The sequence below is a fragment of the Pongo pygmaeus genome, chromosome 5 (genome assembly GCF_028885625.2).
Source record: "Pongo pygmaeus isolate AG05252 chromosome 5, NHGRI_mPonPyg2-v2.0_pri, whole genome shotgun sequence".
NCBI classification, from domain to species: Eukaryota; Metazoa; Chordata; class Mammalia; order Primates; family Hominidae; genus Pongo; species Pongo pygmaeus.
In genome coordinates this window covers 104,835,471-104,861,527 of record NC_072378.2, presented here as the reverse complement: position 1 = coordinate 104,861,527, position 26,057 = coordinate 104,835,471, and the positions used below count along the sequence as shown (strand labels likewise).

Sequence of the window (26,057 nt, the reverse complement as noted above, 5' to 3'; positions counted from 1 at the left end):
ATCCCAGCACTTTGGGAGGCCAAGGCAGGTGGATCACTTGAGATCCGGAGTTCGAGACCAGCCTGGCCCATCTCTACCAAAAATACATGAATTAGCCAGGCGTGGTCACGCATGCCTATAATCCTAGCTACTCAGGAGGCTGAAGCAGGAGAACTGCCTGAACCCGGGAGATGAGGGTTGCAGTGAGCCAAGATCCCGCCACTCCACTCCAGCCTGGGTAACACAGCGAGACTCTGTCTCAAAAAATAAAAATAAAAATTGCCAAGCTGTTAAGCTCAGATAAATGAAGTGATGAATAAAAATAAAATACTACTACATTTCACATTACTCAGAATTTATTTCAATTCACATCATGCTAACTTTTACTAATACTAATGAATGCAAAATTTACTTTAAGTTGCAAAAATGATTTAACAATCAGGAATAGTATACACCATAATAAGAATAATTATTTCATTACTTATTCTCATCTCCAGAATTTTTCAACATTTAAAAAAATACTTAAGATAATTTTTTGTTTCTGTTACAGTCAGTATTTTCTAAAATAACATAAGTGTAAAGTACATTTTAACTTACTATAATAAATATTCACTTTATGGTTTAAAGAAAAATTAATCTATAGTATGTGTCAACTATCACTGAACTATATTCTTTGGAAGGCAACACAGATTTTTCTTTCCTAGCAAGAGAAAACGTTTTAAAATAACATTACTTAAAATCATATAGCAAACATATTAATATTACACTAACACCAGAGTAAAACCCAAAGCACAATACTGATTTAAATTGACTATAACTTAAAATATAACACACACGCACATCAAATAAAATATTAAACATGGAAGTTCAACACTGAAGTGAATGCAGGTGCTTTATGAAAGTGTTTCCTTACATTGTCCTTTAAACGAACATTTGATATCTATTAAAAACCTTACTGTAATTATTTTTTGCAATTAGTCAACAGACTAAATTCAAATGCTGCCTCAGTAAAATCAGGATAAATTATTTTGCAATTTAACACAACATCCTACTTTAATCATAGATGTAGCTGGAAATGTTGCTGATGTACCCTCAATCATACACAGGAACAGAAAATCTAAACAAAATAATTTACTTAAAAGTAAGAGAAATAGTTACACATGACTTTCTACAGTTTAAAAATATTAGGCTATTGGAGTTTGAAAACAAGCTTCACATTCGGTGAAATATTTTTAAAATTATCAAGAGAACAGAAAATTTTATATTAGGAAAAAAATCTCAAAGTTGCATTATTTCTTATATTTATAAAGTATATGATTTAATTTAGAATATATCATATGACACACTCAACCTTAAATCAGAGGGTAGTATTTTTGGCACTGCTGAATCACGGAGATAAATTTAATTTTCTCAACCATATTACAAATAGAAATTTTATTTGTTTCATATAAGATACGGACAGCTCTATCATTCTCTTCAAATACTGTAATCAGAAGAATTTATTTTGGAAAATAAAAAATGAGTAATAATTTAAGATGACTGGCATATTTTCAAAATTGTTTAAAGGCAATATTATGGCACAAACAGCAGCTGGTAAACACAATTCTTTAGCTTAAATGTAAGCTATAACACAGTTGAGCCACAGCACAGTTAGTTTTGCTAATGTGTTTGTATTTTCCAACATATGAAATAATAACTTTATGTAATCAAGCTCACAGCTTAGTCATTGTTAGATCACATTAAAGAAAAGTAAAAGAAAGCGATAGTGGTTTCAAATCAAAAAGATCAAAATAATGGCAAAATTCCTGCCTTAAAAAAGGTAATTACATATACTTTGAAGGCCCATTATAACTTTAAGACAAAACTTTGAAGTGGCTTTTTGATACAGTAAACAAAAATGATTCTAGGTAAAACTGAACACTTCTTTTAATTACAATAATAACAAGAAAATTTTATTGACATACATTTTAAGTTTTAATATACAACATTATTAATGGTTCAAAATTTATATCATCACCAGAGATTAACAAGTAAATGAGAACTTTTAGTGTATTCTAAATATTTTCAATTAACATTTTAATAAAGATAAAGAGACACTTTACAAGTTACTCATCCTTACAACACTGGGTGACTTACTGATGTAATAAATATAATATCAAATAAAAATAATAGGATTTTAACTAACAGAGGAGATTATAACAGACTAATACAAAAGATAACACATAATTTACAGATTTTCTCTAAAATGTTAAATCCACAAAATGTCTATTTTTTAACCTATACAGTCTAGAATATTTTAGTTAAAATGTTTTTGTAAAGTCTGAACAAATGATGCACAGAAAAATGTTTGAAAAACATAGAAGTAGCATTTTAGCTCCTGCCTTTCCAAGTAAGTCTGTAAAATAAATACTGATTTCAAAATATCTAGAAAATTGTAAACATGTTTTTCCACCATTAGAACTGGCCATTCAACATCAAGTCTTTTCTTCCATATAATTAAGCTTTTGTTCCGCTAAGAAAAAACTAGAAACTGATTGCTTGAAAATGAGCTGCATGCCCTTTGTCCTGATTTGTCACCTTTGACCCTTAATTTGATGATCCTGCATATCAACCCATTCTATTTTTAGAAGAATCATGTCAATGTTCTATGCTTAAAATAGTACTTTTTACTAATATATTAAATGTATTACAACATTACTTTTCAGGTAATTTCTACAATGGTTTCATACTAGTACTCATTTCATATAATGTAGAGCACAGTAATATTGTAAGCAGTGAAAGCCTGCTGTTTGTCCTGTTTCAAACAACAGAAAATTTCCCCCAAATGACAGGTCAGTATCATTATAATTTCAAAATTTATATCCTTATTTTTAAAATTATTGAATGTTTTTAAGTGGAATTTATTTCATGAATGATTTCTAATTTGATTAAGCTTGATATCACATATTTTGATGTTGGTTTTGATAGTGCCAGAATATGAACCTAAATAAAAAATTGCAAACATCAAGTTCATACTCTATCTTACGGGTAGTGTCAACTAAAACTGTACAGTTTTTGAGTTAAATAACTAGTTGCTTAAACGAGTTTTAAAAATCTTGTCATCATCTGCAAGTGGCAGCTTTCAAAGAAAGAGAAAACCTCTAGCATTGATCCTATTGATTTTACTGACATTATTCAAAATCAATGTTACACAGTAAATTAATATACTTCAGGGATAACATTTCTCTATCACAATTTCTGATGATTCCAATTCAACTAAGTGAAAAGCAAAAAAAATTATGAAATATATATGCATATATTTCCTATAGTCATGATGCTACTTGAATCCCTACACAATTTCTGTGTACTGTACAGTTTTCAGTCAGATTTAGCAGGGACCAATATGGCTGTCTTGATTCAGCACTGTGGCCAGCGACTTTGTCGAGCATCATTGTGTCAGAGAAATCCAACACAATAATGTACATGTATACAAGTACATGGTGGGCAAGTTTCTCAAAACAATGAGATTCTGTATTTCATATATTCCAAGACTTATTCATATAAATCAACCTTAAGTATCTGAATGTAAAGCATTTCCATTGTTCTTCTTGGCAAGCTAGAAATACTTTACTTTGTGGTTCATCAAAAACAGTAGTTATTTGTAAAGAAAATATAGTCCCTTTAAAAGTCAAGGAAATAAGGTACAGGTTCAAAAGTATTTAATCAAAAAAACAGAGTATCTGAGAATTTTAAAAGAAAATTAAATTCTATTAAAAAATACCTAATAAGAAAACGCTTTTGTCCAAAAATTTGTAACGCCGCTTTCATAATCAATAATTTAATTACTTCTAAATTGATTCATCTCTGTATGCCCATGTTTCATTTTTTAAATCAATGCAACTTTGGATTAAGATAAATGTTTATAGATCATTTCCTGACCTGAACTTGCTAATACAGTCCCCAAATTCGGTAGCTGTGCCTAGCGCTTCAATTATTTTTAAAGAGACATCACTCACACCTGAAGACTGTTATTCATACATGTTTTATTTAATAACTTATTTTTTTCCTTTAATCATGATTTGTAAATGATGACAGCAGTGTGTCACAAATCCCTAATCATGTTACCAGATCAGATACCAAGCATTATCAAACTTTTAGGCAGGTAAGATCTATTTAATCTTCTCTTTCTTCAGAGTAAACCGGAAAAAAAAAAAAAGCCAAACTTAAATTCACCATATTTTGGGATTTACATGTGCAATAAACTTAAAAATAAGTTATTCTGAAGACTAACTTTGAGCACTACTATTTTAAATCTCGATTTGCTTCCCTTACAAAGTATAAGACTGACATACCTCGCCTCACAACCTAGCGATTTTTAAATTTAAATCTTGACTAATTTCACAACAAACTTTTTGTTTCTGAAGTCTAGCAGAGAACATACATAGTAAGACACCATACAGTCTGACAAGGATTAATGAGAATATAATTATTGAATCATTTAGTTCCAGATCTATTAATTGAGAAGCACCTATAAAGTTACCAAAAACCAATATGCATTACAACCCGATCCAATTCCTTAAATTTTTATGACCTTATATTGTCAAGCAAAGATTAGCTGATCCTACTTGTAAAATGGAAAAGTCAAATAAAACTTTTTTATTCATTGGTGGTATAGCTCCTTCCCCACTAAGTGCTAGAAGAGGCCTTGTGTCAGTTTCATTTCTAAAGCTCTGTAGGAAATTAGGCACACTGGATTGCTGTATTTCATACATGCAAAGATAAACAATTTGGCAAGCAAGAACTTTCCCTAAGATGGACAAGGGTGTAATTATTATTGAAAATGGAATACTGATTATTACATTCTCTTTTGTTAATTTATCATATGACTCCTCTATAAAATCTATGCAAATTCACAGCAGAAGAAAAAAATGGCATAAATTTCATAGCAAATTTTTTATTTTTTTCATACAAATTGGCATATATTTCCAAGAATTCACCCTTAACTTTCAAAATTTCCCTGAAAGCTTTTCATAAAACTGTGATGTTTTGTACTTATTGTTGGACGTAAAAGTGTGCTTTTTAAAAAAGCACTTTTGCATTATGTAAGTAAATATGGTAATAACCAGCACCAAAAAAAAGAAACATTAAGATTTTCTTGATTAAAAATCACTTTAAGTCGTATTTTTCCAGCAATGTTGTAAAACGTTTTAAATTCATTCTAATACTAGTTGTCAGGTGTAATTTTCACTTCCACAGTATTTGTGATCGATAAATAAAAAACTACGATAGAATAGGAGCATAATTTATTTTTCCCTTGCATTAACAATAATAGGTATAAAAATCTACAGTGGAGAATTTGGTTCCATGAACAGTGATACTTGGCAATCTTAAAAACCTACGGATGAAAACAAACCCACAAAGAACTGAAGGGAACTCAAGGAAACACAGGCACCTAAGATTTCATTCTGTGTTACATGAAACAATTCAAAATGGCGGACTTACTATTACTTACATTTAAGAAATTTCCGCAATAAGGGCACTAAATACATACTGTTAGATTTTACTCGTAAACACTCAATATTTACCAACGTGCAATTTTTAAAAAAAGTTTTTGGAGTACAAATCCTCACAAAGCACCCGCATCCAATGTTCCAGTCAGTAGTCAGTTAATGCTCCTGCAAACATATCATTTCTTCTTTGGTTTTTCCTTTTCAAAAACAACCTAAATCCAAGTGCGTTCTTCCTCGTTCTTTTCAAAATCCTTAATTTTAATTCATGAATTTACATCACCGATACCGAAGCAAAAACGATCCCCGACGCCTGCCCGGTACAAAGCAGTTCGGCTTGCGGAGCACGAAAAGGAGGTGCGCACGCCCCCTGGCGGCGCGGCCCCGTGCGTCCCAGACGAGCCGGCACCGGCCGCGAGGACCCGCCGCCGGGACCCCAGCCTGCGCCGCACCCTCGCACCCTGCGCCCCCGCGTGGCCTGCCCCCTGCCCTGCCCCGCCCCGCCCTCCCGCTCCAAGCCGGCTTTGGCCGCCCGGCAGCAACTGCAGCGGCGAGCCTGGGCGGCCGCTCTGGCAACGCAGTGCCCACACAGGGCGCCGACCCAGCAGCACCGAGCGGGGAGAGAAAGGTGTGAACCCGGAAGTACATCGACTGCCCGCGTCTTAGCGGCAGCACCGGGGCAATAAATCAGGGCCGGCGAAGGAAAGACGCGGCGCGCCGGCTTCCGAACCGCAACTTGCTGCGAGACCTGTCACTTCCCCGCGGTGCCCAGTCCTCGCCCCTCCCTGGCGCTCGCGCCTCCTCTTTTCTTCCTGCTCCTCAGCACGGAGCTCCCCTCGACGTTGCTCACGTGCCAGACTCGGGACCGCGAGCGGCGTCCGCACCCGCACGCACACCCGGCCACGCTCGCACTCGCGCGGCCGCGGGGCCGGCTGCTTACCTCCGGGGCCTCATGGTCGCGTCGCTAGCCTGGGTGTGAGAGGGGGAGAGGGTGTGAGGACGTGTGTGGCGTTCAGTCCCGGAGGACGGGGCGGAGGAAGGGGCCTGGAGTCTGTCACTTCCTGAGGGAGCGCGGAGGTCGAGAGACCTATGAGGCGCGCGGCGGGGCCGGGAGGGTCAGCACATTGTGAGTCGGCAAGGGGACGCGGAACAGCCAGGCGGCGCGCGGCCACCGGGCGCGGAATCCGCTGTCGCCACCGCTCCGCCGCCGCAGCCCGGCGAGTGGCGGGGCGCGGGGAGGAGGGGGCTGAGCCGGGTGGGGGAGCGCGGGGCGCGGCGGCGGCACCAGGCGGTTCGACTGGAGCCCTGCGTCAGCCGGCGGCACGCGCACACCTGCCCGCCGCCGCTCCCGGCCGCGTCATTGGCTGCCGGCGCCGAGCGCGCGAGATTGAACCTTCCATTCATTCCAGGGCCGAGCGGGCGCGCGCGGCCGCAGTGGAGCTTTACCGCGGGCGCCCCCGAACCCCCGAAGCGCGTCCCCGCGCAGGCCGTGGGCGCGCACGGCCGCTGCCGCTGTTTGTTCTGGTGAAGGCTGCGAGTGCCTGGGCCTGTGACTCCCGGCTCTCCGCGCGCAGCGTCAGTCTGGGAGGGAAGCTCACATGGCGGTCCCTAGGGTGCGACTGGAGGGAGGCAGGACGATGCTACTCCTTGCTCCCCAACCTGACACCTTGGTGCGGTAAAACTGTAAGAAGGTAACAAAATCATATCTGAAGCCCAGGTCTTCTTTTCTTTTACTACAGATGCCCTGGACATCATTCCGAACAGCACAACTCAAGGTAATAATAGTCATGTATTTCAGAATCCAGTGAGCATGGTAGACAATGCCAGAAGTTTGGGGAACCTACTGTCAGCTGTTCCTTTCCTAAACAAGATACTCAACGTCAAATTGGATGATACAAACTTAATCATCATCACTCAAAGAGCCACAAGATCTGGGGCCAAAAATACTGTGATATACACACATATTTAGTCTTGGTATTTTGGTATATGTTCCCAAAATATCACTGCTTTCTCTCCTATAATTTTCTACCTGATAATTTTATAGTTCTTTCTTATACTTTGGGTAGTTTCTCATCAGACTTTCAGAACTAAACAGTACTAATCAATCATTATCTGACCAGCTAAAAAATCGAATATAGCCTTGTAATCTGGACTGTTCTGTGGAACTGACTAAAGGAATTAAATATTTCAGCAAACTAAAAATTTGTTCAAAAATTTAAAATATAGGACATAAAAACAAATTAAAAGTGGAAAACTTTTCAAATGAAAACACTTTCATTTGAAAGTAACTAATAAAAGCCAGTTCACTGGCTACTATTGTATGACTAAAAGGCAAATCTCCAAACCGTTGCTGTGTGATGATACATTTCTCCCTTCCAATTTCTGGATTAGGATTAAGAAACCAATGTATCTATCAAGGGTAACCACAGTCTAGAAAAAAGCATCTCTGGCCTGGGAGTGAGATCAATGCAGACAAACTGATCAGAAGCAAAATCCTGTTGTGACCCCTCCTAAGAATTTTCCACATTGGCTACCACCTTCAGCAAATTCCCTGGGTGGCTGCTCAACTTTCCATTGAGCTAGTGGAGCGAATACCACTTACTTTAAAGATGCCTTTTCACTGGCAAGTATGTAAAGTATCTCTTACATTACTTTGGGAAGTAGTACAGAGGATTCTTTCAGATACAATTCTTAGTTATAATCATTGTATCAATTTACACTATGATTTCAAATATAATTTAGAGGAAAAAGATGTAGACATTGATTACTAGAAATGAAAAACAGCAATTAATTATATCACCATCTGAAATGTGATATGCTTTGACTTTAAAGCATTATAGTAATTTTTTATTTATGAGTAGAGCTTACAAATACACTTATAGAATGAACTGGTTTTTTTTAATAGCTATGTTTTTAGGTATTTTGTAAGCCTTTCAGCATTTAAGTGTGATGTATATTTATGCAATACCTATTTAAAGTCCTGAGAAGAATTGTAAACAGAAAATAAAAAATTAAAACACAACCCAGGGTTAGTATCCCAGCACTCAATAGGTCATCCTTCTTTTTGATTTCAAACTAGTTATCATCATGCCATCATGTTGCTGTGACACAAATAAAAAATGGGACATTATAATATTTAATGTATTATTTCATATAAGGTACCCGAAAGGGGCGATGATGAACATTGATGGGCTAAGCATTTATTAAGGAGTATGTTAGCATGATTAGAAATGAATGAAAAGCCATAAGAACAAAGGAATTTATCGTTTATGTATGGCTCTTGGCAATTTCTTTTTCTTTTCAGGTTTTTTTTTTTTTCTTGAGACAGGGTCTCACTATATCCCCCAGGCTTGAGTGCAGTAGTGCAATCTTGGCTCACTGCAGCCTCCACCTTCTGGGTTCAAGGGATTCTTGTGCCTCAGTCTCCTGAGTAGCTGGGATTACAGGCCTGTGCTACCACACCCAGCTAATTTTTGTATTTTTAGTAAAGACGGGGTTTCACCATGTTGCGCACGCTAGTCTCAAACTCCTGGCCTCAAGCAGTCTGCCCACCTGGCCCTTCAAAGTGCTGGGATTACAGGCGTGAGCCACCACGACTGACCTTGGCAATTTTCTTCTAAAAGTGAACCTTGGCAATTTCTTTATAAAAGTGAATCCTTCTACCTGGGACCATGGTGATAATTTATTTTACTTTATTTCCAACCTCCCCTTTTTTAGAGACTCAGTCTCACTCTGTTGCCAAGGCTGGTGTACAGTAGTACCTTCCTAGCTACTGCAGCTTCAACCTCCTGGGCGCAAGTGAGAATCCATCTTCAGCCTCCTGAGTGGCCGGGACTACAGGCGCTTAATTTTTTTGTTTTTTTGTTTTTTTCTGCCTAATTTTTTTTTTTTTTTTTTTTTTTTTTTTTTTTTTTTTTTTGTGTAGAGACAGGTTCTTGCTCTGTTGCCCAGGCTATTCTCAAACTTCTGGTGGCAAGATATCCTTGCGGTCTTGGCCTCCCAAAGCACTGGGATTACAGGCATGAACACCGTGCTTGGCCTGCTTTACTTTTAGAATATATCTAATAATTATTCCCAAAGAGAACAGGCTCTTACTCTTAATATCTCCAATGCCTACAACGGTTCCTAGAATATGGTAGTGTGTAAGAAATGTTTTTTAATGAATGCATCTGAATGCACCCTGATTATATTTTCAAGGAAATACTTAGCAAGACCTTTAGGAAACATAAAATACAGTGTTTCATATTTCTCTTGCCCTCTATTTTTTTATGAGTGGAGTATATGAAAGCAAACCCCAGGCATCACGTGATTTTACTTACGAATTACAAGTATTGAGTGTTACAATGTTGAAAAACTAGGCTTATATATTTATTATACTACATTAAAACAATTTGAAAAATAGAGTTGGCCAGGCGCGGTGGTTCACGCCTGTAATCCCAGCACTTTGGGAGGCCGAGGCGGGCAGATCACTTGAGCCCAAGAGTTGGAGACCAGACTGACCAGCATGGTGAAACCGTCTCTACAAAAACTCAGGGAGGCTTGGTGGCGGGCGCCTGTAGTCCCAGCTGCTGGTAGTCTGCAGACAGCCGGCAGGCGGAGGTTGCAGCGAGCCGAGACTGCGGCCCTGCACCCCAGCCTGGGCAAAATGGTCACCGCTTCTCTACAAAATACTAGCTGGGCGTGGTGGCGCGCGCCCGCGGTTGCGGCTTTTGGGGAGGCTGAGGTCGCCCGCCCGACTGGTACGCAGAGGTTCCAGTAAGCTAAGATCGCACCACTGAACTCCAGCCTGGACGACAGAGTGAGATCCTATTTCAGAAAGAAAGAAAGAAAAATAGAGTTTAGAAATAAACTGACCTGTCGGCGGTGGCTCATGCTTGTAATCCCAGCACCTTCTTCAGAGGTTGACGTGGCGAATCGCTTGAGCCCAGGAGTTCAAGACCAGCCTGTGGAAAATGGCGACCTGGCTCTCTACAGAAAATTCGCTGGGCGTGGTCTGCGCGCCAGTGGTCCCAGCTATTGGGGAGGCTGAGGTGGGAGGATCTCTCCAGCAGAGGGGCGGAGGTTGCAGTGAGCCAAGATTGCGCCACTGCACTCCACCCTTGGCAACAGTGCGATCCTGTCCTAAAATGGAAGAAAGAAAGAAAAAGATTAAAACTTGCTGGCGGGGGGGCAGTGGCTCACGCCTGTAATCCCGGCACATTAGGAGACCGAGATGGCCAGATCGCTTGAGTACAGAAGTTCCAGACCAGCGTGGGCAACAGGGTGAATAGCATTGTATTTGCTTTCTAGGGTGGCTGAAACAACAAAAATGTAACGTCTTACAGATCTGAAGGCTTCCGGGTCGATTCTGGACTGTGATGAGAATCTGTGCCATGCCTCTCTCCTGGCTTCTGGTAGACTCGGGCATTCCTTAGCTTGTAAATGGCTGCTGCTTGTGTCATCACATTGTCTTCCCTTTCTACTTATCTGTCCCCATGCCCCAATTTTTCCTTTTCAGGACACCAGTCAGATTAGGACCCACCCTAATGATCTCATCTTAACTTGATTAACTACAAGGACCCTATTTTTAAGTAAGTCCACATTTACAGAGACTGGGGGGTAGGACTTCAACATCTTTTTGGAGGGATGCGGTTCAGCCCATAACAAGAATCATTGTTAGAAATGATTTTGCTTCTTTACTGAAAAATTAATATCATTCTGCACAGAACTGACTTGCTGCACATGGCACATATTTTTTGCATTTATCGTAGTAAAAGAAATCAGTCACAAAAGCTTGTTTTAGACTGCTACATACCTATCACAAATACAAATTATTTCCAACATTAAAAGTTAATAAAGCAAGCACTGTCGCCCAAATTATATGGTATCTATTGAGCACTCCCTTATGTACAGAAGAGGAAAATGAAAAATGAACAGGAAGTTTAACATTCATAAAAACTGTTGGCTGGGCGCGGTGGCTCACTCCTGTAATCCCAGCACTTTGGGAGACCGAGGTGGGTGGATCACCTGATATCAGGAGTTCGATACCAGCTGGCCAATATGGTGACACCCCGTCTCTACTGAAAATACAAAAATTAGCCGGGCGTGGTGGCGGGCGCCTGTAGTCCCAGCTATCCGGGGGCTGAGGCGGGAAAATCGCTTGAACCCGGGAGGCGGAGATTGCAATGAGCCGAGATTGCGCCACTGCATTCCAGCCTGGGCGACAGAGCAAGACTCCATCTCAAAAAAATAATAATTCACAAAAATTGTGACAAACTTGTGTTTGCCTATTGAACTGGCAAAAATCCTAACGTTTGACAACACACTGTGTTAAAATACAGCTTTAAAGTTTTAAAATAATTTTTTAGTGAGGCTATAGGTAAACCCATACTGCGATACATTCCTGGTGGGAGTACCAAGGGGGCACAACATTTAGAGAGGGAGATTTGGTGAAATCTCTCAAAATTTAAAATATACTCTATGACTTAGCAATCCCTTTCCTGGGAAATTATCCAAGAGATATAAATGCATCTTATACAGCAAATGATGTGTATACCTGGATTGATTTTTATGATAGCAAAAGAATGGAAATAACCTACGTGTCCACCTACAAGGGCTGAATAAATAAACAATGGTACACTGAGATGTAAAATCCTTCTGTGTATTTATATGGGAAGAGCTCCACAATACATTGTTAAGTACAGGAAGCTGCATGCCAAACATCACATATGCTGCCTTTTGTGTAAGAAAGGAAGGGGATAATGAGAATATATGTTATACTTATTTATATACTTATAATTATATAATACGTTTATATACAGAAACACTCAGAAGGATATATAAGAAACTAAACGATTGCGGGCAGATAGGGAGATCAGAATGGATGGAAATAGGTGTGGGAGCAGGATTTAATGTATATTTGTTATATAGTTTTGATTTTTCAGCCATGTGAATGTGCAACTTATTTTTTAAAATTCAGTAAGAACAATAAGGTTATGAAAAACTGTTGATGCTACTTCTATGAAAAATGCCTTTAGAAACCTGTATTTTGAAAACTCAAATGCTAAAAAAGATAACCTCAAAAAAATGGATAGATGAAGCAAATGTGGCAAAATCTTGATAACTGTTATCTGGGTAATGGATATGTGGCATTGTACTAGTCTCTAGTTTTATCTGTTTGCACATTTTCACATTTTAAATGTTCTCTCAATCATCAAAATTTATGAAATTTCATAAGAGGTATCCTTAAAGTGTTATTTTAAAATTGTTAATGACTAAATATTCTAGGCTCTGGGGAGAATCTATGTAATTCAGAGCTTTAAAGTAGGTGCTAGAAATAGCCAGTAAAGCCTCCTTTGAATAGATGGTCTTGCCAAGTATGTGGACCAGGAAAAAAAGAATGCTTGGCAGAAAGACTATTTATTATTACAGTTCAGTCATACATGAATCTACAGTCCCCAGCTTTTTAAAATCAAACTTCTTTATCCACCTCCAACTTCTGAAAGAATCATTGTAGTTCATTTTTTAATTTTTATTTAAAATTTTTAAAGCAGTATTTTTAATTATTAGAGCCATGGTGTAAAGGTTTTTATCTTACACCACTATCAGTTTTTTTTTTTTTTAAGTGTTATGCACACACCTCTGTAGAGGAGATAAAATATCTTATCCTTCCATCCTTCTTAGGTTCATTAGCCAGGGCCCTGTAAATTAGACTAACAAATGATGCAGGAGCCTTTAAAAGGTAACGAAGAACTGGAGAAATAATTCCACCTAAGCATTTTTATAGTAGGTTTGTTGAAGAGTGGAGAGTCTTGGAAAAATGTGATAGGACAAAAAGATCTGAGCTAACAGTGGTAAACTGGGAGAAATTTAGTGTGTTCTGTTTGTTTGGATTCCCCTCAGGGTCCCTCCATCTTCAGAGATAAAGATGCCCCCTTCCTCCGTGTATAGGAAGGGCACATCTCATATGAGGGTCTTATGACCTGCCTCAGGGAAGCAGGGCAAGGTCAGAGAGTTCTAACATCTGCATTTCTCAAATTCCTTCAGCTTAAAATATTCAGTTGCACCAATGCACCATGCTTTAGGGTAGAATGCTATGAACCCCATCACCTTCAATTATGTATATTTATTTATAGATCGTATACTTGTGTACTATAGTACATTATGTAATGTAAAACATGTACAAGTAGAAATTTAAAAGAATGAGATTTTTAAAATTGTAATTATGTGTTTCCCATTCTTCATTGGATTATCTTCTATGCTTATCCCATTTGGAGGCTTTGGGCATCCTATCATTGTGGCCACAAACATAGGCTGGAGGTCAGGGACAGTGAGCAGCCCTAATCCTCCTCTGCTATTGCTTAAGGCGTAACCAAGACAGAAAAAGTGCAAATTAGTAGGATGTTTATCCCCACTTCTGGAAAATTAAGATCCAAGACTTAATGTAGGTACATTAGTATCATTTTTCTATATTACAATATAATAATAATTTTCCCCATGAGGGCAGGTGTTTTCCTTATTTTCTCTGGCAACAATAAATAGTTGTAGAATAGATTAAATATTTGCACTGCTTTCATCAAATTATCTCAAGCCTTCAAGACATAAAATGATTTATTAGCCCCATTTTATAGATGTGAAAACTGGTATCTTAAGTGAGATACATGGGCTTTTAAGCAAAAGAACTAGTGTTCAAATTCAGATAACCTGATGCTCAATGCAGTATTCTCTGTGCTCTAGGGGCTTCTTCAGTCTGACATATTTTTCTTTCAGATTTTTAATTCACAAGTAAGGGAACACCTCGACAACCATTTTTTCATTTATACCTATAAAAAATTTACATATTCTTACAGCCGGGCGCAGCAGCTCACGCCTGTGATCCCAACACTTTGGGAGGCCGAGGCGGGTGGATCACCTGGGGTCAGGGGTTCAAGACCAGCCTGGTCAACATGGTGAAACCCTGTCTCTACTAAAAAAAATAAATAAATACAAATAAAATTAGCCAAACGTGGTGGCTGGTGCCTGTAATCCCAGCTACTCGGGAGGCTGAGGCAGGAGAATTGCTTGAACCCAGGAGGCAGAGTTTGCAGTGAGCCGAGATCACGCCATTGCACTCCAGTCTGGGCAACCAGGGGGAAACTCCATCTAAAAAAAAAATGTATATATTTACATATTCTTCCTCCATTCCACAGATCTCTTAAATCCTCAGATTTTAATCTTAACTTTGTTTATAATATCTTTTCCTTTATTCCTATATTTGGCTAGAATTTTGAAGTTTAAAAAAGTATACTGTTATTCAAACTTTTAATTAATTTCATAATTAAATAATTCTAACACTTATTAAATGATTTATTTAAATTAGTGCTCTCATGGCCCTTTTCTATTTTAAAAACATTTCATCCTGGCCAGGTGCAGTTGCTCACACATGTAATCTCAGCACTCCAGAAGGCCAAGGCAGGAAGATCAATTGAGGCCAGGAGGAGTTTGAGATCAGCCTGGGCAACATAGTGAGACCCCACGTTTACAAAAAAAAATTTTTAATTAGCTGGGTGAGGTGGTGCGCACATACATCCCTAGCTACTTGGGAGGGTGAGGCAGGAGGATTGCTTGAGCCCAGGAGTTTAAGGCTGCAGTGAGCTAGGCATGTGCCACTGCCCTCCAGCCTCAGCAACAGAGCAAAACCCTTTCTCTAAAAAAAAAAAAAAAAATTTATTCCATCATCAGTCATTGACATGCAATTAATAGAATGAGATTTTAAAAGTAAAATTGTAATTATATGTTTCCCTTTCCTCATTGGATTGTCTTCTGCACTCATCCTACTTCTTGGAGGCTTCTGGCTTTGAGCATCCTATCAGTATGGCCACAGACACAGGCTGGATGCCAGGGATAGTGAGCAGCCCCAATCCTTCTTTGCTATTGCTTATGAGCATAATGAGAACAGAAAGAGTACAGGGTAAAATTATGGTATATTGATACAAACATTCTGCTGCCATAAAGAATAATTCAATAGAAATAGAATTAAAATAATAATGTTGGGCCAGGCATGGTATCTCATGCCTGTAATCCCAGCACTTTGGGAGGCCGAGGTAGGTGGATCACGAGGTCAAGAGAGCAAGACCATCCTGGCCAACATAGTGAAACCGTGTCTCTACTAAAAATACAAAAATTAGCTGGGTGTGGTGGCACATGCCTGTGGTCCTACCTACTCCGGAGGCTGAGGCAGGAGAATCGCTTGAACCTGGGAGGCGGAGTTTGCAGTGAGCCGAGATCATGCCACGGCACTCCAGCCTGGCAAAAGAGCGAGACTCCTTCTCAAAAATAATTAAATAATGTCACTAATAATATCTAACATTTATATAATTCCTATCTGAAGTCTGATACAAGTGCTTCACGTGTGTTCTTTTATTTAATGATCACAACAAACATCTTAGTACAATTGCTAAACTTTTCTACAGGGGAGGCTTTTCCAAATTATGCAGCTGGTAAGAGGCACAAAAGAGGCAAAGGATGATCATGATCTCAGGTTGTACTTCTTGATTTATTGCTTCTACTCAATGCTGAAATTCTTGAGGCTTGATTCCCAAACAGGAATTACAAATTTAAGAGTGCACCAAATGCTGGCTTTTGGTCTGGTAGGGAAGTTGAGACTTTCCCTCTGAAGATTCAGGTCTGAGTTTGCTGAAACGAATTGACAAAAGACAGATTAATAGGAGAAAAACCAATCAAAATTTATTAAGTGCATAGGCACAGGAACCACACAAAATACGAGACTCACAGAAGAGCCAGATGATTAAAGTCTCTATAGCATACAGAAAGGAATAGAGGCTTGGAGTGTGGCAACAGCTTATGGGAGGGAGAGGGGAGGAAAGGCATGGTGAGCAAAGGCTGTCTTATTATGCAGATGAAGCCTCAAAGGTAGCAGCCTTTAGAAAGAAAAAAATGGTAGTCTGTGGTAAAAATTTTTCTGTTAGGCATTTAAAAGTGTTAAGACATTTGGTCCCTTTTCCTGGAGTCAATCTTTCCTAGGTCTGGATAAGGGGACCCCTGAGAAAGACTCTGTAGCTGCTGTTTATTTCACTAATGTAGATTTCCCCACAGAATGACAGCTTTTAGGGAGCTATTTCTGTGGTCTGTAGCCCCTCTGAATAGCCATCTTAAAATATGCCATGGAAGTATATTTTGGGGTGGCATATTTTGGTTTCCTTCTGTCTCTGAATATATCTTCTGTCTAATCCTCCTCTTTTAAGATTCCACGAAGGGAAGATGACATGCACAAAAGTTTTTAACTCGATCCAAAGATACCAAGTTTAGAAATGGTCTTCAAGGGGCTCCTTATTCCAAATGTTGTATGTGTGAGGATACACTTTTAGTGGGATGAGAGCTCACAACCTTCATCACACTCTCAAAGAGATCCATAACCCACAAGAGGTTAAAAACCACTGACTTAGAGGATGTGTGAGGATCAGGTAACAACTCTCCTGTAGGAGTGCCAGTGCTCACATCAATGGTAAACTGCACTTCTGAAAAAAGAGGCAGAGATAATTGTGAGTGTGATTATGAATGGCTTGGCCTTCCTGGCCTTCCTACTTGAGATTGACTGATTGCTGTAGAAATCAGGGGTAGAGCAATCTGGAAAGGACAATCGCCATGAAAAAATATTCAGAACTTTCTTTAAAGCAGCAACACAACAATCAATGAAAGTTATTCTAGAGGTGGGCTGATATGGAACTCCTGGCCTCAAGCAATCCTCCTGCCTTCATCTCCCAAGTAGCAGGGTCTATGGGCCTGAGCCACCACACCTACTACCAGTAGGTCTCTTTAAAGACACTTTGTAGCAGCCCTTCACACTATTCTAATGTTCATTCTGGAAACTGACCCAAGGGCTCTATTTGGCTACTCTACATTTTAATATAAATGTTCCTGTGCTAAACCTAAAATTTAGAAATCAGGTGGCTGGTATCTGTATTTAAAAGCCACCAGGCCAGGCGTGGTGGCTCATGCCTGTAATCCCAGCTCTTTGGGAGGCCGAGGCGGGTGGATTACCTGAGGTCGGGAGTTCGAGACCAGCCTGACCAACATGGAGAAACCCCGTCTCTACTAAAAATACAAAATTAACTGGGCGTGGTGGCACATGCCTGTAATCCCAGCTACTAGGGAGGCTGAGGCAGGAGAATCACTTGAACCTGGGAGGCGGAGGTTGTGATGAGCCAAGATTGTGCCATTGCACTCCAGCCTAGGCAACAAGAGTGAAACTCCTACTTAAAAAAAAAGCCACCAAGTTTCTTCACTTTCTCATGTTGTCATCTCATCTCAATAACATAACAGATTTTTTTTTTTTTTTTTTTACTCTGACTTGGACTGGTCATAACAGTGCATTAACCAATTGTTACTTGCGCTGAATTGAATATGTTGGCTCTTCACCACATTATTGCCTGGTTATGTCAAAAAGCCTTAGAGACTTTGAAATGCTGCAGAATATAGAATAAAGATCCCTGATTTCACAGACAGACTTAGATTTGAGTCTTGGCTTGGTTATTTAATATGTCCAATGACCTTTAGCAAATCATTTTACCTCTTCAAATCTCAACGTATCACATGTATAAAATGGGCAGATGCTTGGCATATATTAATAGTAAGCTCTCAATACACGTTGGTTGCTGTTTTTACTTCAGGGTGAAGACACGCAATGCACATAGTGCTCAGACAGATTCTAAATCCAAGAGTCAACCTTAAGTTCTGCATCATCATTGTGGCTTGCAGTCAGCACTGTGCTAGTGTTCTGTGTTCCCTTTACCAGTTATCTTTTTTTTTTCATTTGTTTTTGAAGATGAAGTTTTGCTCTTGTGGCCCAGGCTGGAGTGCAATGGTGCCATCTCAGCTCACTGCAACCTCCACCTCCTGGGTTCAAGGGATTCTCCTGCCTCAGCCTCCTGAGTAGCTGGGATTACAGGCATGCGCCACCACGCCCGGCTAATTTTTGTATTTTTAGTAGAGACGGAGTTTCTGTTTGTCAGGCTGGTCTCCAACTGCCAACCTCAGGTGATCCACCCACCTCGGCCTCCCAAAGTGCTGGGATTATAGGCGTGAGCCACCACACCTGGCCAGTCATCTTAAGATTTTAGCATTTTAATATAAAGTGCTACTGATAATCAGATGGCTTTTTTCACAAATATACTTGAATTGGTTCATCAGAATGAATGTGGTCTACTTCTTAATACGTTTATTCCAGCACTATCTGCTTTGAACATCTCTGACACTCCTTTTTTGGACTAGCTTTCAGAGCTGCCTTTCCATCCTAAGAAACCTGTCATGCTGCTTTGCAGTTACAGGATATCCCCTCTTATCTGACATTTCATTTATCTGTCTTCTCCTAGGCTCAATGTCTTTCTCTTATGTCCATGCTTTTCCTCATCTACTTCTATCAGTACTCTGGAGTCAATGTCTAAGGATTCTCCGAGTAGGGCTGTGATAACTGATTGGTTAGGAGTCTATATGTATGTCAGCACCTGTCTGTTTTAGGAGTAGGGGGAGACTAAGGGATTTGGAGAGGTGGCCAAGCAGAGCTAAGACAGAGCTAGAGGCCAGGGGAGATTTATGGGGAGGGGAACTAATCAAAACCAAAATAAACTATGGATGTTATTAGTGGCACATGGAGCCAGTAACTAGTTTGTTATCGTATAGAAAAAAAAACAAAAACAAAAACCTGTATTTTGGGAGAGTTAATACTGCCAGAGAAATTAGTAAGTTGGTCTAAAATTGTATGAATCTGCTCTAGAACTACTCTTAGGCTCATAAGAGTCTTTGGGCAGGAAAAGGGTTGAGAAACATGTGCAGGCTCCAAGGAAAGCATATTTTCCAACAACCACTTCAGGCGTCACTAAAGAGGTAATAGAAAAGGAAGAATCTTCTGGGGAGGTTGAGTTGGGAATGCGGGGGAGCAAAGGCTGTGGAGAACAACAAACAAAGGAGCTCCTCTTAGAGAGCAAAGTCATGACCTAATCAAGGAAGATTTCCCACAACTTTGTCAGGAGGGCCTCACAACATCTGTCTAGCAGGATTCTAGAATTGCTTTAGACCATTGACTACTGTGTGTCTCCCATTTTTCTCCCTTTCAGAATGGGAGAGTTGATTACAGTCCCAGTTCTGCAATTATATATTGCATGTGGTTCAGGAAGTGGGAAGCAGATATTTCATCCCTTTGGGCCATATATAGTGGAATCAAGGGGATTCACATTTGGGCCTGATGAGAGGATCACTGTGAATCACTGAGAAATCCAGAATTTTGAGCTCCATGCCATAGCTAGTTGAGATTTTTAGATTATCTTTTTTGGGGAGGTGGTTATTGATTCTACATCTGAGAAGAAGAGACATGGCCTTATGGTGACAAGAATGGTGGACTATAGAAGATACTTCTGATGCTCACTCACATCCACATCTCTCCTGATAAACAGAAATCTCACATGCAGTTGGACAGGGCCATGTACCAGTTCTACCCAATGGGTTATAGATGAAAGTGGCACATGCTTCTTGTGGGCCAGAACATATCATTGCCAGTGTAAGAACCCAAAGCATCTTCCCTGATGCGGTGACCAGCAACTTTCCAGATGGTGGCCTCCATCAGCCTGAGTCTTGAAGACTACACAGTTAGAGTCCCCGGTCAACATAAAATTGACATGTAATAAGAACAAGATTTGACCAGGCACAGTGGCTCATGCCTGTAATCCCAGCACTTTGGGAGGCCAAGGCAGGCAGATCACCTGAGGTCAGGAGTTCAAGACCACCCTGGCCAACATGGTGAAACCCTGGCTCTACTAAAAATTCAAAAATTAGCCAGGTGTGGTGGTGTGTACCTGTAGTCCCAGCTACTCAGGAAGCTCAGGCAGGAGAATTGCTTGAACCTGGGAGGCAGAGGTTGCAGTGAGCCGAGGTCACGCCACTGCACTCCAGTCTGGGTGATAGAGCGAGACTCCATCTCAAAAAATAATAATGAGATTTAAAATTTGTTGTTCATGCTACTGATATATTTATTATTATATATTATTACTGCAGCACAACCTCATTTCTTGGTGACTGCTACAGTGTTGAATATGGTAATTGATAATGCCAATGTGTTCATTAATGATTTCTACCTGAAATATGTGCAGTGTATCTTAATAGCTCTTAGATTCAAATAAGATGCTCTGTTCCTGAAATTAACAGGAATATAAAAAAATTAAAATATTTACCTCTAAGAGAAGACTAACTTCAGTAATCTTACAACTTTAATACAAGTTGAAAGTTGAAGAAATAGTGTACAAGAAAATGACAAACCTGATAACTAGAGCCAATCCTAGATACAAGTATAATGAAGGTAAATTTATCTCCCAAGTCTAGGGTAGATTCTATGCAAAATTGGTTGCAATAATTCCTCTGCTTGTTTCCAGGCTCTTGGGTAACCCCCTCCCACACCAACTCTGAGTTTGTTTATGGCTTGTTTTGGACAATAAGACATTAGCAAATGAGATATAAGTACAGGCTTGAGAAGTACATGGGCACTGGGGCTTGCTTGCTGGCTGCTCTGTGGAACCTGAGACTACCACGTGAAGAAGTTCGAAGTACTAAAGGATGAGAGAACATGTGCAGCAAAGATGAAGCATCCCAGCTGAGATTCTCCTAGACCAATCAGCTTGCCAACTGCCGCAAAAGCGAATAAAGCCGTCCAAGAGCATCCAGCTATAAGGTGAGCCAGTCCAGACCGGAAGAATCACCTGATCAACTGAAAGATATATGTGAAATAATAAATGTTTGAGGTTTTAAATTTTAAGAGGTACAGAGGCATATGAGTGGTGGTTCTGTTGTATAATCATTATTTAATCTGGAAAGAATCACTTGGAGTCATCTGCTTTTAACTTTTGTCATAAACACAACATATGAGATAACATATTTCAAAACATTAAAAAATTTTTGTTTTATTTTGTTTGGGTTTTGAAACGGAGTCTCGCTCTGTCACCCAGGCTGGAGTGCAATGGCGGGATCTCAGCTCACTGCAACCTCCACCTCCCAGGTTCAAGCGATTCTCCTGCCTCAGCCTTCCGAGTAGCTGGGATTATAGGTGTCTACCACCATGCCTGGCTAATTTTTGTATTTTTTGTAGAGCCGGGGTTTTACCATGTTGGCCAGGCTGGTCTTGAACTCCTGACCTCAGGTGATCCTCCCGCTTCGGCCTCCCAAAGTGTTGGGATTACAGGCGTGAGCCACCACGCCCAAGCAAAAAAATTTTTTTAAACTATAGAAACCCCCCTCAGGTTTGTAGCTGATGTTGGGCATGAAAATGTCTGTGCTTTCAGAGCCCATTTTCAAGTTTTAGATACAGATTTTCCCCCAACAAAAATTCATGGAAGTTTCAAGGATTGCCCATAAGAATATATCTCTCAAGAAAAGCATGGAATTTGTTTCATTGTACCATATTTTGAAATGTCAAGGAAAAAGGAAGATGCCTCAAAACATTGCCAGATTCACACACAGCTTTTCTTTATTTTTAGCATTAACATGAATTACATTAAACTCTTGATTTTTAAAAATAATTATACAGTTAATTAGTGAAGAATTCCTAAGTGATTATCTGCCCAGGGTCATTTCTTCCATTAGTCTCCCCTTAGTACTTAACTGAAATTGCTGTGCTTTCAAACCTAAAGATTAAGTCATGGGAGGTTGGTGTTGAAGGACAAAAGGTATTTTGTATTTTAGATACATGATAAATAAGGCATGAATGCGTTAGCTCAAATTATGGGACAGAATTGAAATATGGTAATAATTTTGATTTCCATTTATTAGGACACAGTATCATGGACCTGGGGCAAGTGGCAAATGAATTTCAAGCAGTTGGCAAAGCTTTTCATAAGTAAATCTAGCTGCATATCAGACTGTATTGTAGTCCCAGCTGCTTGAGGGGGAGGGTAACTGAAGCAGAGGATAGCTTGAGCCCAGGAGTTCAAGGCTGCAGTGAGCCATGATCCCACCACTGCACTCCAGCCTGGGCAACAGAACCAGACTTTGGCTCTAAAAATAAATTAATAAATAAAAAGTAATTAGCAGTTTTCTTTCTTGGATAGTGAAAAATATCTCCTAAAATAGGAAGAGGTGTAGGGTGAAGAATTAACATATGCTGAATCCTTACCAGGTGGCAGATTCTATTCTTAGCATCTATGTACATGATCTCATTTATATCTCATAATAAACCTATAAATTGAGCATAGTCATTTCCATTTACAAAGGAGGAGCCTAAGACTACTCACTGTATGTTTCTCAAAGTGTATTCCACAGATCACTCACACCAGATAACCTAGGGAACTTAATAGAAGTTTAAATTTCTTGTCTTCAAATCAGATTTCCGTGACTCATAATTTCTGGGGCACTTTTAAGAAATCCAATAAATTATACAAAAGCGGCCAGGCACAGTGGCTCATGCCTGTAATCCCAGCACTTTGGGAGGCCAAGGTGGGCAGATCACAAGGTCAAGAGATTGAGACCATTCTGGCCAACATAGTAAAACCCCGTCTCTACTAAAAATACAAAAATTAGCCAGGCGTCGTGGCACGTGCCTATAGCCACAGCTACTCAGGAGGCTGAGGCAGGAGAATCGCTTGAACCTGGGAGACAGAGGTTGCAGTGAGCTGAGATTGGGCCACGGGCCACTGCACTCCAGCCTGGCGACAGAGCAAGACTCCGTCTCAAAAAAAAAAAAAAATTATACAAAATTTACAAAATACAGCCGGCACAGTAGCTCACGCCTGTAATCTCAGCACATTGGAAGGCCGAGGCAGGCAGATTGCTTGAGGCCAGGAGTTCCAGACAAGCCTGGCCAATATGGTGAAACCTGTCTCTACTAAAAATACACAAAATTAGCGAGGTGTGGTGCCACAACTACTCGGGAGGCTGAAGCACGAGAATCATTTGAACCCGGAGGTGGAGGTTGCAGTGAACCAAGATTGCACCACTGCATCCCAGCCTGGGTGACAGATCGAGACTCTGTCTCAAAACGAAAAAAAAAAAAAGTTATAAAATCCATGAAAGTTTTCACTTTTGGTGGGTGGATGTTAAAGTCATTAGTTAATCCACCTCTGTTCATGACAGTTTCTTAATGATCTATATCTATAATTGCATTTCTATGTTATAAAAGGTCAATTATTTTTATCTGCAAATAAAAGCAGCATAAGGAAGAAAGAGATCAACATTCTAGACATTAATGTCTATCCAGTCTCTTCCTCAGTGTATTGCTATTTTTATCACTTGTAGTTATTAAAAAATATTTATATCCTTCTTTTCTATCTTTTTTGTCCTTAGTCTCTCTTTTTACTACTTTCTTATTCTACACCAATTTTTCTTCTTCCCTTACTTGCTAGCCTTGGGTTTGTCACTAGCTTCTCGTGATATTGGGTGAGGTGTTAAATAATACTACTCTTTCCCAGTTCTGAACCAATTAATATCCTATATACAGAGAATCCAGACAGATGGAGATTAAAACCAAAAAGCTAGATTGAAAACTAGGGCTTAGATCAACAACTAATCAAGCTTCCTAATACTTCTCACTAAGTGTAGACCTTGGGATGACCCACTTACCTGAAATCACTGCTTCAAACCTGTCAAGCCTAGAGGGTAGTAACAGGGACAAGGAGCCTACAGCCATGTTTCTAGCAGACAGTTTTAAATTGGGTATTAGTATTAATGCATATGTATTTGTATATGTTTATAATTAATACATATATTCATATATATTAATATTATATGAAAAGGTAAATATTTCTACAAAATTTAAACCTAAATTAAAATCAGTCAATCTCAGTTGCAGGGGCAGAGTGCTAAGCTTGGCAGAATATGTAAATGTGGAAGAAGCATGTGCCTCTGACAACTGCCTTAAGACCATGCCCTCTCTCCCAACAGTAATATACAGGAACAGAGATAAAATGATGCCATAGCAGATTCCCTATCATGTCCACCTTGCTTACAAGTTCATGTTGCTTGAAGGGATTCAGTAAATCATGTAGAATTATGTATTCTACATAAATGTAGAATTCCTACAATTATGTGAATTCATCCAGTGAATTCACATCCAGTGAATTCACATCCAGTGAATTTCACATAATTATGTGAAATCATCCAGTGGGAATTAAGATATGGTTCAAGAAGGTACATGTTGGCTGTAGAAATGAAGATTACCAGGCCCCAATATCAATTCTCTGTGACAAGTATGGGGTTTTCCCAAAGTTAGAAGGCTATCATTACTGATTTTTCTTTAATACACCATGTAGCAAGGAGACCTAATTGGAAGAGTATAACAGAGTGTACAGCAATGGGGATGACAGTGGTGGCAATAGCAGCCATGACCCAGAGTCAATTAGCTTCAGGTAAAGCCTCCTAAAATGATATACACAGACGAATAAGAATGCCCTGTCCTCACAGAATTTATACTTTGGCAGCTAGAGAAGATAGAAACAAATTTATTTCAATAATATAAATAAGAGTGACAACAGCTAACATTTATTGAGTCCCTATTATATTCCAGACACTGTGTTACACAGTTGATCCTTGCTATAGAATCATGATGTAGGTATTAATATAATTATTATTTTAAGCCTGGACAACATGATGAGACACCATCTCTACAAAAAATTTAAAGATTAACAGGCATGGTGGCACTCCCCTGTAGTGCCAGCTACTCAGGAGGCTGAGGTGGGAGGATTGCTTGAGCCCAGGAGGTCAAGGCAGCAGTGAGCCATTATCACACCCCTGCACACCAGCCTGGGCGACAGCGCAGGACCCTGTCTTGCTAAAAAAAAAAAAAAATTTTATAGATGGAGAAACTGAGACTTGGGTGGAGTGTGGGTATTAAGCAGTTTGCTCATGAATGTGCAGGAAGTAGATCCTTAAGTTAGAATTTAAACTCAGGGAAAAACATATAAAACATTGTGAACACAAAACCCATAGGTCAGGCGGGAAGAAAGACTTGGGGAAATGCCTAGGTGAAGTTGCTGTTAAGGCCATTTTCTCCTGAATGGTAATGCCTAGGTTTTCTTCTAGGGTTTTTATGGTTCTAGGTCTAACATTTAAGTCTTTAATCCATCATGAATTAATTTTTGTATAAGGTGTAAGGAAGGGATCCAGTTTCAGCTTTCTACATATGGCTAGCCAGTTTTCCCAGCATCATTTATTAAATAGGGAATCGTGTCCCCATTACTTGTTTTTCTCAGGTTTGTCAAAGATCAGATAGTTGTAGATATGCGGCGTTATTTCTGAGGGCTCTGTTCTGTTCCGTTGATCTATATCTCTGTTTTGGTACCAGTACCATGCTGTTTTGGTTACTGTAGCCTTGTAGTATAGTTTGAAGTCAGGTAGCGTGATGCCTCCAGCTTTGTTCTTTTGGCTTAGGATTGACTTGGCGATGCGGGCTCTTTTTTGGTTCCATATGAACTTTAAAGTAGTTTTTTCCAATTCTGTGAAGAAAGTCATTGGTGAAGAAAGTCATTGGTAGCTTGATGGGGATGGCATTGAATCTATAAATTACCTTGGGCAGTATGGCCATTTTCACGATATTGATTCTTCCTACCCATGAGCATGGAATGTTCTTCTATTTGTTTGTAT

General features: G+C 39.7%; 2 protein-coding genes across 7 annotated transcripts in view; one reads left to right on the top strand and one right to left on the bottom strand.

Moving 5' to 3' along the window:
* The window catches only part of LIN28B (lin-28 homolog B), a 144,326-nt gene extending 133,873 nt beyond the window's left edge, over positions 1 to 10,453 (bottom strand). The window contains exon 1 of one of the 3 annotated variants that reach the window (XM_054491837.2): positions 10,320 to 10,453. In XM_054491837.2, coding sequence (XP_054347812.1) covers positions 10,320 to 10,337 — 18 coding nt within the window. In that variant the 5' untranslated portion in view covers positions 10,338 to 10,453. Of the gene's footprint in view, positions 1 to 5,470; positions 5,530 to 6,405; positions 6,492 to 10,319 lie in introns of those variants that run through there. The other 2 variants (XM_063666463.1, XM_063666464.1) reach the window with 2 other exon arrangements.
* Positions 6,555 to 20,936, top strand: LOC134739745 (uncharacterized). Of its 4 annotated transcripts, none has more exons than XR_010126758.1 (3): positions 6,555 to 7,240; positions 10,755 to 11,035; positions 20,864 to 20,936. XR_010126758.1 is itself a non-coding variant. In XM_063666466.1 (3 exons), the coding sequence occupies exons 1-3, from the start codon at positions 6,555 to 6,557 to the stop codon at positions 10,777 to 10,779; spliced, it is 585 nt and encodes a 194-aa protein (XP_063522536.1). In that variant the 3' UTR covers positions 10,780 to 12,659. The 4 variants fall into 4 exon arrangements, 1 of the variants encoding a protein (XP_063522536.1); XM_063666466.1 differs by lacking the exon at positions 20,864 to 20,936 and having other exon boundaries at positions 6,555 to 7,078; positions 7,205 to 7,240; positions 10,755 to 12,659; XR_010126757.1 differs by lacking the exon at positions 20,864 to 20,936 and having other exon boundaries at positions 10,755 to 11,509.
* Positions 20,937 to 26,057: the final 5,121 nt, after the last annotated feature.

Bases quoted from the DNA above. Each gene is read 5' to 3' on its own strand.
- LOC134739745 (XM_063666466.1), top strand. From the start codon at position 6,555: ATGAGGCGCGCGGCGGGGCCGGGAGGGTCAGCACATTGTGAGTCGGCA. The intron at 7,079-7,204 runs GTGCGACTGGAG...CTTTTACTACAG, and splicing joins CTCACATGGCGGTCCCTAGG to ATGCCCTGGACATCATTCCG. The intron at 7,241-10,754 runs GTAATAATAGTC...TTTGCTTTCTAG, and splicing joins TCCGAACAGCACAACTCAAG to GGTGGCTGAAACAACAAAAA.